Genomic DNA, 19,237 nt, shown 5'->3' with positions numbered 1-19,237 from the left:
GTTTCGACTTCCACCTCAGATGTTGTTATCAAAAGTGATATGAGGAAATCATTAAAAATTTAACCAAAATAAAAAATACCATAAGCCACTTTAAAAAGAGTTCTACAAGCAACTGCTAAACTTTTAGATTTTAAAAAAATCCAGGAAATGGGAATCCTCTCAAATTACTGCAAGATGTTTCCACACGTTGTAATTCGACATTTTATATGTTGAAAAGATTTATTCAGCTAGAAGAAATTGTTAAGGCTATTATATGCATAACAAATATGTACGTAAACACTAGTTCAACAATGTATGAGTGGAGTTTTATTAAACAGTCGATAAACTGTCGATTTCAACTTTTCTTGGCCCAATAAGGTTTCAACTAATTCCTTTTAAAGATCCAACAAATTCGGAAATAGCACAGAAAATAGAATCGCTCTTATTGCAGAAAAACTTGGAATGGAAAAAAAGATAAAGGATTTACGACTCAAATTTTATTAGACCATGAGAAAACATCTGCAGATCCGGATGATATTATGGGATCGCAGGATCAGCCACGAGGCACTACGACAAGCAGGGCAATAATAGAAATGCAAAGATTTAGAGAATGCGATCGGTTGCAAAGAAAATAAAGATTCGTTAAAATGGTGGAGAGAAAAAAATATATTTTTCCTTATCACGCACAAGTAGCTTAAGAACGCCTTAGTGTCATTGGAACATCAGTGCCTTGCGAACGGTTATTTTCCAAAGCTGGTCTAATTATTTCTGATTGAAGAACTCGAGTTAATTATAAAAAGGTTAATAGGTTGCTATTCTGAAATTTTAATTTAAAAGTAACAAATAGTAACTAATAAGTATTTGTAGCAAATACTGGTATTTAAAGTTTACTTTGTATTTAGTTTTTAAGAGGGTAGGCGCAAAACTTCGGGCCAATGCTTTTTAAATGCATTTATATCTTTCGAATCCTAAGAAAACTAGTAAGTATTTTTGAAAAATTTAAACGCAGAATAAAAGATTACATTATCACCGAGTGCCGAAAGTCCCTGAAAACTTCTTTAATGTGTATTTTAATAAGTTACAGGGGTGAAAAGAAGAGAAAATTGAGTGTGATTTTTAATTTCAAATATATCATTCAAATGACACTTTTTTTATTCTAATGGACTTTCGGCCCTCGATAATTATGTAATCTTTCATTCCGCGTTTAAATTTTTCAAAAATACTTATTAATTTTCTCTAAAGTCGAAAAAAATGAATGCATTGAGAAAGCATTGGCCCGAAATTTGGCGACTATGCTCTTGTTAGATTTTCTATTAACAATTAAGACAATGAAAAAAAAACATCAAATTATTTATTAATGCAATATTATTTTCATTACAAAAAACTACTTTTTAAATAAAATTTTTTTTATGCATTCTAGCAAATCTAATTTTATAATCATGACCTAGACAAAATAATAACACTTGTTGAATTTTACGATGGTCCATAATGACAACATTTTTAATTAGGAGTTTAAAATACGACTATTTTGTTGCTCTGTTAAATCACAATCACAGATAAAAATTACGATCAGTTACATTTGATTGCAAATATTTAGTTTAGCCCACCTCTAGGTCAGAAACAGGTATAAGGATTATTATAGGACCGGTTCCTATTTAAGGGCCAAGGAATAGAACCCATAGAAGAGTGGGTGGGGATAGAACCGAACCGACCTGACTACACGCAGAAGGCGATTGCAGAACCTTCTAGCTAGCTTTCTATGCATACGCGGTACGAATAGATTATTTTTTTTATAAGTTTATGGATATGTATTTAAAACATATTTTTTCACCTAAAACATTGTCTGAAGCTATTTCTTTGTGGCGTTTATGTAATTTATTATTCTAAATGCGAAATAAGCCACAATTTAACTTAAAAAATGATTTTATTAACTTTTATTTCGAACGTCGTTGTCAAAATACAAAATATTAATAAATTAAACAAAAATGTTGTTGTTTAGTAAAAAAAATCTTCTAATAATGGCCGATATGAATGAGTTAGATTAAATTATATTATTAGAAGAATTTTTTTTACTAAGCAACAACATTTTTGTTTAATTTATTAATACTTTCGAAGTGGAAGTTGAAACGTTAACAAAATCATTTTTTAAGTTAAATTGTGGCTTATTTCCCATTTAGAATAATAAATTACAAAAAACGACAAAAAGAAATAGCTTTAGAAAAATATACATAATATTATGTATAATGCCAATCATTATCCATAAATAGGTACACATGAAATATTTAGCACTATAAATATTAAAATAAATATTTTAGGTTAAATGATATGTTTTAAATACATATCCATAAACATGATAGTATAAATAACGTTATTTATAGTATCATGTCCATAAACTTATAAAAATAATAACCCATTCGTACCGCGTATGCATAGAAAGCTAATAGAAGGATCTGCAATCGCCTTGTCTGTGCATGTAGTGGGTTCGGTTCGGTTCTATTCCTTGGCGCGGTGCGGACCCTCAAGTCCGATTATCTACTTTCGGCTCATTCGGCTGGGCTCGCTATTTTAGTAAACTCCTAAAAAGAGAGATAGAAGTAGGAGGTTCTGGTTCAAAGATATTTTCTACATGCCAATGTTAATGTTGCTATGATTTCTGGTTTTAATGTCTGGAACTTTTATGTTGGTCTACTATCTCAAATGCAGTTCAAACACTGTGTCTTAAAAAGCTATGTTCCATTTTTCTTTGATTTATACTGTACGTATTTGTCTGGGTTTTAATGTATATTAAATATTGGCTTGATCTTATGGATCTTTTTACAACCATACATTGTTCTAACTCTGGTTTTTATTTGTAGCATTTAGTTTACTTGTAATCGTTGACCTGAAGACGCTCTGCATATTATAGAGAGCAAAACCGGTCGTCGGAAGTTAACAATAAATGATTGCGAGTAAGTCTGTCTTTTACTTCATTCAAAATGAACTCGCATATGCAACCCATTCAACATTTAAAAAAATATTTATTTAAAATTAATTAAAAAAATATTTACCATGATATGAAGTAAGTTCTGAGGTCTGCTCTTCTGTCAAATATTGCTTTAAAAATGACAGCACCCCCGCAACATGCCTACCGCTACAATGCAGCATCGTTTGTGTAGCAGCCGTAAAAATAGCAACCGTAGCTAGATGTAGAATTAAAGCTAAATCTTCAGATTTGTTTAGTTCGTCCAAAAGTTGATGTTTGTGATTAAGCACAGTAATACGATCTTTCTTCTTGTCGATTTTCTTCAAAATCATACTGCAAGATACCAACGCACTCTCAGCCGTTGTCAAAAAGTCATCAATGCTCTGTCCAGACAAAGTTTTAACGACCGAATAAAGAGATTCTTGATATTCCTTGGGTAATTCGTTTACAAATTTTATTCTCTGATCTTGGTTGAAATTATCTGTTAAGGAGTTCAGGTTCTCTTCTGCTGACACATAATTCAAGATTTCCGTAACGATATCCGTGCAAAGGGATTTTAGAAGATACTTCACTAGCTGTGATTGCAAATCAGCTGGAAAAAGTTTTAAACCTAAAAAAAATAAGATATTAGTAATAATTATTTTAATTTTGTGTATTTTCAAAAAAATTATATTAAAAAATACGCAGTTAATTTAACCTCTACATTCTAGATGTTTATTAATTGACACCAATGACGTATAGAATAATATAGTACTTCCACTCTAACTGTTCCCATGTATGAAATTATTCACGAATTACTTTTTATACTAGGTCTCTTTTTAACTCACAGAAACTAGTATCGCAAAATTAAGCCGCTTTTCCATAGAAATCACAATAAGTTAAACAAGAATAAAGAATACAGAATGTCTTTGATTACATGAATTTTGACATTTATAATTTTCAATGACAGTGACAGTTTATTGGTTTATTTTCATTTAAAAATTAATAAAATTTTATTTATTTATCAATAAAGTTTATTTGGTTTTATATTTATAAAAAATAAATATAATATTTCAGTTAAATAAAGGAATAGTTGAAATGCTGGCTTTTGGGTTCCCAGACAAAGACGAGTATTATTAATATCGTAGTGTTGATAACTCAATTTATGAAAAAGAAAAGAAAATAATCGTTTTCGTTTTGATTCAATTCGAGTCTCTTGCCATCCTCTGACACCGTGTTTCGGGGTCTACCCCTTTTTCAAAGAGGCTATGCAAGTAGACTTTATGAAAAATTTGAACTTGTATCACTTTTCCCCGTCTCTCGTCGTCCTTACTGCTCTATTTGGTATCATTCCGATTATGCTTATGTGATTAACTATTCTAAATGGGAAATAAGCCACAATTTAACTAAAAAATTTATTTTATTAACGTTTCGACGTCCACATCGGACGTCGTTGTGAAAATACAATATATTAATAAATTAAAAAACATTTTTGTTTAATTTATTAATATTCGCACATTCTAGTGGATTCGAAAAAGGCTGTCTGCTTCCACGGCAGTCGATGGGATTTTCGAAACATAACCGTACTGGTATTCTCATAACACAAAACAAAAAAAAAAGTACTGGTATATAAGAGAGAATTTATGTGGAACTGACTTAGTTATAATATTATATATAGATGTTAGGCGCGCGGATATTGATACATGTTAAATAAATTGTACAAAGTAATTAGATATAAATAATTATATGTGTTAGCATATAAACTTACGTGCATAGAAATCGGCCCACTTAAAAATTTGGTCATTTTTGATGTCTTATATTTCCTAAACCTGATGGCCGGTTTAAGTGATTTTTTGAACATGTTATAGCCTGATTCTTTGACAATACCACTGTAATAATATTGTTGCTAAACAGGTAAATTTTCATTGTATACCGGGTGTACCAATCAAACTGTGTTTTTTTCTCAAAGTTCGCATCACCCTGTGGAATATTCTAGCATTTATAAAATACTGAAATTAAAACCCAACTATAGCCTCAGGTTTTCTTAACATTCTGTTTTTTTATTCATTCGTTTATGTTGGATAATAAAAAAGTTAGGTACTTTAACAACTAGACATGTTCTTCATCAATACACGGTGTTTCTAAATAAGTGCGACAAACTTTAAGGGATAATTCTGCATAAAAAATAATGAAAGTTTGCTTTATAAACGTATGTCTGCAAATGTTTCGTTTCAGAGATACGGGATGTTGAATTTTTTCTTACAAACTGACGATTTATTTTATTGCTTTAAAACTGGTTGAGATATGCCAATGAAATTTGGTGGGTTTTAAGAGATACTTATTGCGGATTTTTTGACATAAAATTAAGAATTTTATATTCACCATTAGCGTGCATACGCTCAATAAACGCGTATGCGCGTTAATGGTGAATATTAAATTCTTAATTGTATGTCAAAAAATGTGCAACGACTACGTCTTAAAACCCACCGAATTTCATTGGCATATCTCAACCAGTTTTAAAGGAATAAAATAAATCGTCACTTTGTAAGAAGAAATTCAACTTCTCGTATTTCAGAAACGAAACATTTGCGGACATACGTTTATAAAGCCAACTGTCATTATTTTTTCATGCAGAATTATCCCTTAAAGTTTGTCGCACTTATCTAGAAACACCGTGTATTGATGAAGAACATGTCTAGTTGTTAAAGTAACTAACTTTTTTATTATCCAACATAAACGAATGAATCAAAAAACAGAATGATAAGAAAACCTGAGGCTTTAGTTGGATTTTAATTTCAGTATTTTATAAATGCTAGAATATTCCACAGGGTGATGCGAACTTTAAGAAAAAAACACAGTTTGATTGGTACACCCGGTATACAATGAAAATTTAACTGTCTAGCAATAGTATTATTACAACGATATTGTCAAAGAATCAGGCTATAAAATGTTCAAAAAATCACTTAAATCGGCCAACAGGTTTAGGAAATATAAGACATCAAAAATGACCAAATTTTTAATTGGGCCGATTTCTATGCACCTAAGTTTATTTTAGTGTGTAAGTAAATTAAAAATAAAGGATATAAATTGAATGTTTTCTATTAAAATAAAGTTAATAATATAAGTAACATCATGACAATATCTAAACGGGAAAATAACTCAATTTAGTCTTACACTCTCTCTCAACAACAACAACGGAGGAGGAGGAAAAGAGAGAGATCTCTCTCAACAACAAACAACGGAGGAGGAGGAAAAGAGAGAGACTCTCTCTCTCTCTCAACAACAACAACGGAGGAGGAGAAAAGAGAGTCTCTCTCTCAACAACAACAACGGAGGAGGAGGAAAAGAGAGAGATAAAAAACGAGCCTGTACCGCCAATAAGAAGAACAAAAAAATACACTTTCTTCACATACACTTTTTATCCCATGACTAGATTTTGTGTCACATTGGAACTACTAAAATTTGTTATCTCTAACAAGAAATCGAACATATTATAACTAATAACTGATTAGGGAATATAGAGAAATAGTCACTGTCATTTTGACAAACCTGCGTCAGATTTCTAAGTGTAATAGCACGATTATCTTATCTGTTCTGTTATCGGTATCGATATATGTTCAGTGCAGTATTGTATTATTTTAAGAATTCGTTAGTGTTGATCCCTAGGGAAGTAGTGTTTATTTATAATTAATTTATTACATTTTTGTGTAAGTAATAGAACTAAGTTGTTGAACTATTAAAAAAAATAGATTATTGTTAATTATTGTGAGTTTTACTTATAGGTAAGTATATTTTTGGTAAAAATAACTAAATAAAATAAAACGGCCCTTGTTTCGCTTCCCAACGAAATGATTATTTATCATTGTTTTGTTATTATTTTGTGCAAATACCTATGTTAACATAAAATTTTCACCCATTTTGGTTTATTTTTATAAATATTTATTTACTAATAATAAAATTGTTTTCTATTACTTCCATTTAGCGCGCCTATCAGTATATTGTCACAATATTGATATTAGATAATGTCAAATATTGCCACTGTTGCCAAAGTTTCGCAGAACTGTCGAAAAGGGGTATGATACTATCTCTCGAAGTAATATTGATGAAGCGTTAATGTGGCCTCTCAAGAATTAGTATTCTTTGTTATAAATACCTTTATCAAATAATCGAACATCTCCAATCAACGCATTAAGCTTGTTTTGAATTTCATTGTGAGTTTGACGACGATTAGCCGTGCGATCGGTAACGGTAGTAGCGAAAATGTTTGCTGCAATTTGTATGGCATCTTCGTTTAATTTTGGAAGCAAATGGTTCACAATTTCATCTAAGATATCGTCCTGTACGCCCTCTTCTTCAAGCGGAAGTTGCAAAGTATCTGAAAATAATTAATGTTGATTTTTTTAATCAAAATATATACAGAGTGATGAATTAGTAATTGATTGATACAAAAGAGTTGTTTATAAAAATTGTAGATAGCTTTAAACTTCATATTTTAAAATTAGTTACAATCGTATCATATTAAATGACCTAAAAATCGACGAAACATTTACTTATGAAAAAAACTGTCATTAGAAACCACCGATAATACTCTGTACCGTTGTCTGGGTTAGTTCAATTTTCAATTTTGTGTAGTTGATTGAGAAACCTTTTTTTCATTGTTCAAAATGTCTACAGTGCGTAAAATTATTTCTTACGCAGTATACTGCAGTATGTAGGTCCACCATAGGCACCAGATAGACCCAGAATCATCGTCGTTGCCATGTTCATCTTCAGCGACCTCAAAAAACCACCGAATAATGACTGTCAACTCATTTATTTAGAATGAAATTGCAGAACGCCCTTGGCAAGTTTGGTGACCCCCTCCCCCCTTCTCACTTGATGCTGCTCACTAAATTTTAAATTAACATGAAACTAGAGACGAGTTCATATCATTCAAGAGATGAACAGGTTGAATATTGATGTACTGGGTATCAGTGAAGCCAGGTGGCCTAACTCAGGCTGCTTCTCAACAGCAGAAGCTACAATATATTATTCAGGTAGCGATGACAACCAACATAGACACGGCGTGGCAATAATTGTTAATAAAATATCTAATAGAGCAGTGAGAGGGTTTGTCCCCATCTCAGAAAGAGTAATGTTACTACAATTAGAGACATCTCACGCCACGTTGAACCTGATACAAGTATATGCTCCTACGACGAATGCCAATGAAGAAGAACTAGAATTATTTTACCAGCATATCGAAGAAGCACTGAAAAAAACAAAGAGTAGAGAAATCACGATAGTCCTAGGTGATTTCAATGCAAAGATTGGAAAGGGGCAAAGCGGAAAGTGTGTAGCAAAATATGGTCTGGGAAATCGCAATGAGAGAGGGGATCGTCTACTACAATTTTGCCAAGAGCAGAACTTCATTATTACAAACACAGTTTTAAAACTACCCAACAGACGACTGTATACATGGAGATCGTCCGCAGATTCATCGGAGAAAGTAGTTAGGAACCAGATAGACTACATTATGATAAACGAAAGATACCGTAATGCTGTTAAAGCCGTAAAAGCATATCCCGGAGCAGACGTGGCCTCAGATCACAACCCACTTATCGCCAAAATTACACTCACACTTAAAAATATTAAAATACATCAGAGAACTGCTACAATAGACATAAGCAAGCTTAAAGAACCCAACGTAAAAGAATGTCTTCAACACGAACTGCATACGAACTGTAGAGAGCTGAACATATACACCAATGACATTGACGAGCACTGGGAGCAACTAAAACATTGCATGCTAGAACCTTGTAAAGACTTCGACAAGGAGGAAAGAGGAATGGATGAACGACGAGATACTGAATATGATGAACGGAGACAATATAAGAACAAAGATGACAATAAATACAGGGAGATTAACCACGAGATAAGGAAGATGATAAAGCAGGCAAAAGAAAAACACTTTGAAGAGAAATGCAAAAAGATCGAGGACCTCCAACAAAGATACGATCTACTTAACCTACATAAGAAAGTCAAAGAAATGGCTGGACTAAGAAAACAAAAACTCACTGGTGCACTTCTGGATAGACACGGGGTTGCTATAACAGAGACCGATGAGAAAGTACAACGTTGGGCAGAATACATCGATGAACTGTTCGATGATGAAAGAGAGTACCTGGAACACATAGAACTTACTTACCGAGAAATATGTCCACATATTACAAAGGAAGAAATAATACATGCGTTAAAAACAATGAAGAACAGAAAAAGTCCAGGACCTGACATGCTTCCTATCGACCTTTTAAAAATTATAGATGAACAGCATATTGATGTTTTAGTGGTACTCTTGGAACAAAATTTATAGCTCAGGCACATTACCCAAAGAATGGTTGACGTCGATCTTTATTTGCCTCCCTAAAAAAACGCAAGAGAATGCGGCGACTACCGCACCATTAGTTTGATGTCCCATGTGTTAAAGTTGCTACTGAAAGTCATCCATAACCGAATATATCATAACCTGGACATAGACATTAATGATATGCAATTTGGGTTTCGCGAAGGCCTGGGAACTCGTGAAGCTCTTTTTTCACTTAACATACTTGTACAAAGGTGCCTGGACGTCAATCAAGATATATATGCGTGTTTTATTGACTATAATAAAGCATTCGACAAAGTACGAAATGAACAATTAATGCATATCCTGGAATCAAAGAAGCTGGACTACAATGACCTCAGGATTATATCGAATTTATACTATAAGCAACGAGCAAAAAGTGTTAACGATCAGCTGTCAGAGAAAATTGAAATTAGACGTGGAGTGAGACAGGGATGCGTGTTGTCGCCAATTCTTTTTAATGCCTACTCGGAAGAGATCTTGAAAAAAGCTATTGAGGGTGAAACAGCTGGAATAAAGGTAAATGGAGTTGCCATTAACAACATTAGATATGCGGATGACACTGTCATCTTAGCTGAAAATATTGGGGATCTTCAGAGGCTGGTGACCAGAATAGCAGAGTTTGGACAAGAATACGGGCTAACAATGAATGTCAAGAAGACAAAGTTTATGAGAATATCGAAAACTCAAAGAAATAACGAAAATCTCTTCATAAACGGATCCAATATCGAATGAGTCGACCAATATGCATACCTTGGAACAATGATCAACTCCACAGGAGATTACTTACAGGAAATCAAAATCAGAATAGAAAAGGCTAGAGCAAATTTTAACAAAATGAGAAAAGTGCTCTGCACAAGAGATTTAAAGTTGGAGCTAAGAGTTAGGTTGGCTAGATGCTACGTTTTCTCGACTTTGTTTTACGGAATGGAAGCTTGGATCTTGAGTGCTGCATCAATGAAAAAACTAGAATCATTCGAGCTGTGGGTGTACAGAAGAATTCTGAAAATATCGTGGACAGAACACGTCACAAACAAAGAGGTTATGATAAAGATGAATAAGGAAATGGAAATCCTAGATACCACCACAACAAGAAAATTGGAATAGGACATATTACACGTGGAGAGAGATACAGCTTGCTCCAATTGATTATGCAGAGAAAGATTCAAGGAAAGAAAAGCATACGGAAACGCAGAATATCGTGGCTGCGCAACCTGAGACAGTGATACGGATGTACATCAAATGAACTTTTCAGAGCAGCCGTCTCTAAAATACGAATAGCTATCATGATTGCCGAACTCCGCCGCGGAGATGGCACTTAAAGAAGAAGAAGAGACGAGTTCCACCTTGGGCACCAGGTAGCTCGAGGACCATCGTCATTGTCATGTTCGTGTTCAGCGATCTCTAAAACCTCCGAGTAATGAATGTCGAAGACTCATTTAGAATGAAATTAACAACATAAAACTCCATTGGATTATGTCCACCTTGGGCGCCAGGTAGCTCAAAGACCATCGTCGTTATCATATTAGTGTTCAGCGACCTCAAAAATCTCCGAGTAATATCTGTCGACTGGTTTGGAATAAAATTAACGTGAAACTCCAAGAGACGTGGTCCACCATGAGTACAAGGTACCTCGAGGTCCATCGTCGTTATTATATTTGTATTCAGCGACGTCGAAACCCCGTTGCAATTTTTTTATTTTCTATGCACTACAATGCATTTCCTTCTGCACAAACTGCAATTCTCATTTTACGACCATAAACTTTGTTCACAAACTTTCTTGATACTTTCCCGAATCGAATGCAAAAAGTTGCATAGCGATTCAACTTGCTGCGGACAATTGGTAGGTTTAGTGCTGGGTGGTGGGTTCGATTCCCAGCCAGGTAGGAAATTTTTTTTATTAAAAATTACCAGAGAACGGCAGTTCTCGCTAGTGGCGCACAACCCCCCTACACGCGACACTATATATACACGAAATTTTCGATTTTCTAAATCTGACTGAATTGAAAATTGGGCCAATTCCCATCTTAAACTTCAGGAAAAGACTCACCCATTCATATGTCAACCATCCATTTTGGTCCAAGGGTGTGGATTTTACGGCCCTTCCTAATTAATGTCTGTTTTTCGTTGTCCCAAAACTCCCAAAAACTTCGAAAATTTAAGTCAGACCTTTGCGGCTTCTAATAGTACTGATTATTAACTTTCCAACGCATATCTAATTTTAAAAATCGGTTATACCATTCAAAAGTTACCGAGCTCAGAAATATGACTCAATTTCTATTTAAAAAGGGCAAAATGTTTGTGTATATGTTAGTGGATATGTATGTATGTATGTACCTATGTGTGTGGAAAAGTTAAACCAATCTGATTTTTTTTCTGTGTTTGAAGAGGGGGTCAGGGCCGATTCAGAACCGGTGTAGTTTGTGACTTTTGACCACCCATAAGCCAGCTATAGGACTTGGTAGGTACAAAACGGCATATTTTTTGGCGGTATATATCTTTGGTTCAAGAAGCGAGAGGAGAACCGCACATACACCAAATCAATAGTGTTGAGTTAAGCTTTCAAATAGTGTCTAAGCCGTCAGGATCAGACATACACACGGCTCAGTATAGCCGAAAGACTGAAAAACTAAACTGAAAATTTTGGTTTCTCGAGAATTACTCAAAATTTCAACCTACGAATTGCGCCAATACTGAGCGTTTGTAGAAGGACTCTAGACGAATCTAACGGTGTTTACCCCATATCCAGGAAAATTAGAATTTTTAAATTATAGGCTTCATAAGTATGATCAAATCTATTTCCTATGGGAAAATACGGGTTTTCAAGCTCAATAATTCCTGTAATAGCTTCAGTTATCATACTTGACCTTAGATGCATCAGATACTACTTGTCAATACGTTTCAAACTCATGTTTAGTGATCAAAATCGGTTAAGCCGTTTAGAAGTTATTAAGCTACAGAAGTATAATCCAGTTAACGATTATTCCCGAAATGGTTTATGTAGTTGTAGTGGTTACGGCGCTAAATTTGATCTGGCAACGGGCAATCCGAGTTCATTTACCGGTCATCCCAATATTTTTTTAATCTATTTCGAATAGAAAAGAAATCTAGTGTACATTTGATGGACACTAGTTCATTTGGGAGATAATGCGACAAAGGCGACGATTTATAAAGCGTAACGTGTAATCGAGAAACATTGCATTTAACTTCATACATTTAATTTATAAATAACTTTTAAAAACTCCTGATACAAAAATAAAAAACCGCTAAACGCCGTAAAAATGAGTGGTGCATACGTGGCGCGAAATATAAATATTGGCGCGAAAATGTATTTTCATTTTGATGCAAAACAAAATTATAGTTTTATTTTAAAATATTTTTCCATAATATTTGCTCAATTTGAAGTAAAACGTGCCACAAAAGATTAACTTTGATACAGTTTGTATATTGAAGCTCTTTTTACTTCAAATTGAGCAAACATTATGGAAAAATATTTTAAAATAAAACTATAATTTTGTTTTGCATCAAAATGAAAATCCATTTTCGCGCCACGTAATATTTTACAATTTTAACTATTTATAATGGGAATAAGCCACAATATTATCAAAAAATTATTTTTATTAACGTTTCGACGCCCAAATCGGGTGCCGTTGTCAAAATACAAAATACTACTAACATAAACAAAAATGTTGTTGCTTAGTAAAAAAAATCTTCTAATAATTTATTTAATTTGACTCATTTATATCGGCAATTCAGATACGATACATTTTAAAGTAGAAGACTTTAAAATGATATTGCCAATATTTATGAGTTGCTTCCTGGGACGACTTTACTGAAAGATAGTTCATTCGATTACATGAAATCAACCCCAACTCAATTTATAATTATTGATATTATTTATAATTTAAACAAAATTATAGTAAAGTCAGAATTTGGTATTAATTTTGAGAGTAAATTAAATGTAAGACCAAATACTTACGATGTCGGGATAGTATCACGAGGTTTTTCCTGGTTTTCCCTCGTGATTTACTATGAGATCTCTAACGCGAGAATTTTAATGTCACCGTTGCATGTGGTTGTCTTTTTAAAGACAGATCATATGCTATGATTTTTTTGTGACGGATATTCTTGAGTTGGGGTTGATTTCATTTAATCGAATGAACTATCTTTCAGTAAAGTCGTCCCAGGAACGCAACTCATAAATATTGGCAATATCATTTTAAAGTCTTCTACTTTAAAATGTATCATATGTATCTGAATTGTCGATATAAATGAGTCAAATTAAATAAATTATTAGAAGAATTTTTTTACTAAGCAACAACATTTTTGTTTATGTTAGTAGTATTTTGTATTTTGACAACGGCACCCGATTTGGGCGTCGAAACGTTAATAAAAATCATTTTTTAATAATATTGTGGCTTATTCCCATTATAAATAGTTAAAAACGTAATATTCATATCAGATCTTTTGTAGCTGGAATATTGTATGCACCACTCATTTTTACGGCTTTTAGCGGTTTTTTATTCTTGTTTAATAAACAAAAATAATTTCTATCCTCGTGGGATCGGTACTCATCGGAGGAACCGCAAACGATCGGATACAATTAGCGTCTCTTTGTAAAGACAATGAAGTCGACTTTACTAAAGTAACAAGACATCTACTCAACACACACACTATGCGTTACACTATAATCTGATCTTCAGCCACTGGCCGAATAAAAAAAGAATATAATGAAACAAAAGTGGCAACTTTGCTTTAAATATAATACCTATGTACTTACTTTTAATATCATCAAATTTAATAATTTCCAACACTATTTTCTTTTCAGCCACATCTCCATCACTCTCCGAGTTGTTTCTTTGAGCGGCTCTGTATAACTTTTTTGTAGACTTAGTTTTCGTCTCTCTGCCTTGAGTTCCCCCACCGCTTTTTCCACCAGCTGCTTTCCTCCTCCTTTCTTCTCTCTTGTCAACCTTTTCTTCTACATCCTCTACTTTTTGCGATTTAGTTGAAGATGCTTGTAGACTGATATGATACTGCTGATACTTTCCACTTTCTACAACATTCTTTGCTTTTTCTTGAATTAAATTTTCACAATCTTTAACTAGTTTCTCGATGAATGTTTTACTAAAGACGTAGTTCTCCAACAGAACGGTTTGAGAACGTTTTTGGTTACTTAATACTAAGTCTAGAATCATTTCTTGATCTGTTTGATTAAATACTGACGGCAAATTAATCTGTAAATCTATGAATGACTTGCTAGCTATGCACTCATCAATATCAGCCTCTACGCGATCCAATATGGTTTTGGATACTACGCAAGAATTGAGAATTTGGTAATCCTGATTGGCAAGCTGTTTTTTAATGTATGTTTTTTGGTCAGTTATACCAAGACGTGAAAGCGCGTCAAACTCAAGGTAACTATTTTGCTTGTAGAAATGACTGACCCATTCATTCTGCAATAAAATATTAAGCGTTAATATAAACTACAGAAATAATTAAATTAAAAAAGGCCTCAAGCAGGGATGTGGTCTATCACCTACACTTTTTAACATATAGGTCAGGCATTGAAAAGGTGGTATAGAAAATGTGGAGAAATGGCCATACGAGTACAAAAGAAGTTACATTAGAGAGATATCGCAAAGGCATTTTTACTGCACGCTAATAGCGGAATACGCTATTTTGACATGTACGCAAGCGCAGAGTGAATGTGACACATACCGGATAACGTGTCCCGCTATTTAGGTCGAAATAAGGGACGGTAATAACGTTAACGCTAATTTCTCATTTGGGATGAAATATAAAAATAATTTTGTAGAATACAAATTTTATAAACTAAAAATTGTAAATTGTTTGCTGTGTTGATAAATGCTTGTGTTCTTATTTTGTCTATAATAGACTACTTTTGTGCTTAGGATATTAGTTATTCAGATATTTTATATTATTTTTATACTGATTATTTATATTTATTGTTGGTTAAATCATTAAAATTAAAATGCATGTCAACCTGCTCAATATCCAAATTCATTTTTCAATAAAAAACATTTACAGTATTCCTCAACATTAATTTCTAGGTTACATTTAATTCAAAATGCCTGTTGTCATAAAAACGTTAATCCCCTCCCCTAAACATTTGCGATAACTCTCTTGATGCCTGTGTTGAAATAGACCGTTATCCGTTATTTGCGCCTTGACACGTTATTAACGTTAATCTTTGCGATATCTCTCTATTCAATACTTTTCGAAGATAACCAATAGACCGGATTCTGTAAGTATTTGAGTATGCAAAACCTGAGGACCGGCAACTATGATGGGATTCTTTTACCTGAGACCTTGAACAATGAAAAACTGAATCTTACCGGAAGGTGCGATGGTGCCTTGTTACCCCCTCCCCCCCCCCTTTGTTACGGACAGATAAAAAGCGATTTTTCGCAAAAAAAACATTTTTTTGTGTTTTTTTGGGTCATTCTAAGCAAAAATGTGCTTACAAGTTTTTTTCGTAAAATGCATAGTTTTCGAGATAAACGCGGTTAAACTTAAAAAAAATCGAAAAATGCTGTATCGCAGAAACTATACCTAGCCTCCCTACAAGTTGGATTAAAAATCAACCACACAAAAACACAAATCATGACAAATCTTGTGTTAAGCGAAAAGATTTCAGTAAATTGCGAGCATATCGAAGAAACCACCTCTTATAAGTACTTAAGGCATGAGATACGCATAGGAAGAGATAATGAAACGTGCGAACTAAGCCGCCGCATAGGACTCACTTGGGGGTCTGGACAAATAATCAGCGGACAAATAATCCCGGACAAATAATCCTCACAAATTGTCCTCGGACAAAAAATCCCTGGATACAAAATCCCCGGACAAAAAATCCCCACAAAAAAATCGCGGACAAATAATCCCCACAAATGTTTTTGGACAAAATATCCCCACAAAAAATCCCGGACAAAAAATACCCACGAAATATTTGCTGCCGAATAGTTCTCTAAAAGTTTTGGTGAAATTTCACCAAATTTCGAACCAATTCCAGGCTAAAAACTTCAAATTTTACATGACAAAGGAGTGTGAGTTTGTTCAAAAATCGTGGAAGATATGGGGAATGAACTAAGGCCCCGTTCCCATGACAGGCGCTTAACGCGCGTTTTGATAACGCGCGATTACAACTACATACATTTTACTTAAGACCGTTCACATGCTAACGCACGTTTTAGGTCATTAAAACGAGCGTTGGCATGTGAACTGTCTCAAGTAAAATGTATATAGTTGTAATCGCGCGTTAAGCGCCTGTCATGGGAACGGGGCCTTAGTTCATTCCTCATATCTTCCAGGATTTTTGAAAAAACTCACACTCCTTTGTCATGTAAAATTTGAAGTTTTCAGCATGGAATTAGAATTCGAAATTTGGTAAAATTTCGGGAAAACTTTTAGAGAACTATTCGGCAGCAAATATTTCGTGGGTATTTTTTGTCCGGGATTTTTTGTGGGGATATTTTGTCCAAAAAAAATTGTGGGGATTATTTGTCCGGGATTTTTTGTGGGGATTTTTTGTCCGGGGATGATTTGTCAGGTAATTTTTTGTCCAGGGATTTTTTGTCCGGGGATAATTTGTGGGGATTTTTTGTCCGGAGATTTTTGTCCGGGGATAATTTGTGGCGATTTTTTGTCCGGGATTATTTGTCCGGGGATTATTTGTCCTAGCTTCCTCACTTGGGTGGCATTCGGCAAGCTGAGCTATGTCCTGAAGTCAGAACTGCCTATGTGTCTCAAAAGAAAAGATTTTAATCAGTGCGTGTTGCCAGTACTTACATATGGTGCAGAAACTTAACACATAAACCAAGAAAATAAGAAATTAAATTTGTGTTACATAAAGAGCCATAGAACGCTCGATGTTAGGCATTCCTGGTAGGGAGTGGATTATGAACAAGGAAATAAGACGGAGAACCATAGACAGATGCCATAGAAAGAATTATGACCCTTAAGTGGAACTGGTCGGAGCACGCAACTAAAATGTCAGATAACAGATGGACACAGCGAATAATACACTGGAGACCAAGACAAGAAGTGTATCGGAGTAGAGGTCGTCCGCAAACAAGATGGTCTGATGACCTAAAACGGATCAACAAAAATTGGTTGCAAACAGCACAAAGCAGGAATACATGGAGAAGACCAAGGGAGACCTATATCCAGCAGTGGAAAGATCCGGGTTGAATGATGATGATGATGATATTAAAAACAACAGAGAGGGCCACCAAACGAGCTATGCTAGGAGTTTCTCTGAAAAAACATATATGAAATGAGAATGTGTGATGCAGAACGAAGGTGGACAAATGGAAGATGTAATTGGAATTGCGCAAATGAAATAGAGCTGGGTAGGATATGTGGCAAGAAAGGCTCTCGGCCATATCTCAGGAACCGTTTATAGTACAGCTTTGAGAAAAAATATTTATATCAAAAGTTGCCTCGGGAAAAGCCTGGAAATTATTTTCATAATTGTAGGTTCACCGCTAGAGGGCGTAATTAAATATCAAAAATTAAAAAATTAATTTACAAAATTTATTTAATGAAAGGGCACTGATCATCGTATTCTTCATAAAATTCTGCGCATATTTAATTTCACAAGTTTAAGTATACCTTTGCAAATAAGAGGTGGGGGTGAGTGGGAACCTTCTTAAGAAAAAATGGCTGTAAGTCCGGTTCTGTTAAATCGAATTTTGCATACTTGGTCTTGTTGAAAACAGCTCTTTTTCGTCAATGTAAGAGTCTTATTTTCGAAATAGCCTAATAAGTAATATGCCAGCTAGTAGGCGTTATTTAATTAGTTTCGGAGATCTAGTTTTCTTTGGAGAATATTAAATACAAGTATGCATTTTTAATCCTGTATTACAAAATTAGACCAAATTAGCAACATAATACCGAAAACCGCATGTCGATACCTTTTTTCTATCTCGAGATATTTTAAGAAACGTGTAAATTTTAAACAACTGTTAATGTCGCCGGTAAACGAAGTTAAGGAAAAGTAGTGTGCTATGGAAAAAACAGAGAAACATTTTCCAGATGTAAACGAATATAATTAATTAAAACAACAATAAGACAAACAACACTATAAAATATAACAAAGAAATAAAAGCAACTACTTACTTAGTGACGACCTAAATGTTCAAATTGTTGCTCATCATTTTCGATGCAAGCATTTACTCTTTCAAGAGTAGATTAAACAGCAGTCTCAATTTCTGCTTTCGCAATGCGTTTCGTATTCTCTAGATTCTAGATCATGTTTCTCGCGTAGTGGGCCTAGCGGCAAAAACAAGGTCTTTAATCCGTGCCCATAAATAAAAGTCTAAAACAGCTAAATCTGTTGCTATTCAATCTACTCTTGAAAGAGTAAATGCTTGCATCGAAATTGATGGGCAACAATTTGAACATTTAGGCAGTCACTAAGACTAAGTAAGTAGTTGCTTTTATTTCTTTGTTATATTTTATAGTGTTGTTTGTCTTATTGTTGTTTTAATTAATTATATACGTTTACATCTATAAAATGTTTATTTGTTTTTTTTCCATAGCACACTACTTTTCCTTAACCTCGTTTACCGGTGATAGTAACAGTTATGTTTAAAATTTACACATTTCTTGATATCTCGAGATAGAAAAAAGGTATAGACATGCGGTTTTCGGTATTATGTTGCTAATTTGGTCTAATTTTGTAACACAGGATTCAAAATGCATACTTGTATTTAATATTTTCCAAAGAAAACTAGATTTCTGAAACTAATTAAATAACGCCTCCTAGCTTGCATATTACTTATTAGGCTATTTCGAAAATAAGACACTTACATTGACGAAAAAGAGCTGTTTTCAACAAGACCAAGTATGCAAAATTCGATTTAGCAGAACCGGACTTACAGCCTTTTTTCATAAGAAGGTTCCCACTC

General features: G+C 33.9%; 1 protein-coding gene across 1 annotated transcript in view; it reads right to left on the bottom strand.

Moving 5' to 3' along the window:
* Positions 1–19,237, bottom strand: part of LOC126885965 (E3 UFM1-protein ligase 1 homolog) — a 33,414-nt gene that overhangs the window by 5,262 nt on the left and 8,915 nt on the right. Inside the window, exons 3-5 of the mRNA XM_050652803.1 lie at positions 14,083–14,758; positions 7,074–7,295; positions 3,027–3,551 (exon numbers count right to left, since the gene is read on the bottom strand). Of these exons, the coding sequence (XP_050508760.1) occupies positions 3,027–3,551; positions 7,074–7,295; positions 14,083–14,758 (1,423 nt within the window). The remainder of the gene's footprint in view (positions 1–3,026; positions 3,552–7,073; positions 7,296–14,082; positions 14,759–19,237) is intronic.

This window comes from Diabrotica virgifera, chromosome 6 (genome assembly GCF_917563875.1).
Source record: "Diabrotica virgifera virgifera chromosome 6, PGI_DIABVI_V3a".
NCBI classification, from domain to species: domain Eukaryota; kingdom Metazoa; phylum Arthropoda; class Insecta; order Coleoptera; family Chrysomelidae; genus Diabrotica; species Diabrotica virgifera.
This window is presented reverse-complemented; position numbering and strand designations above follow the sequence as displayed.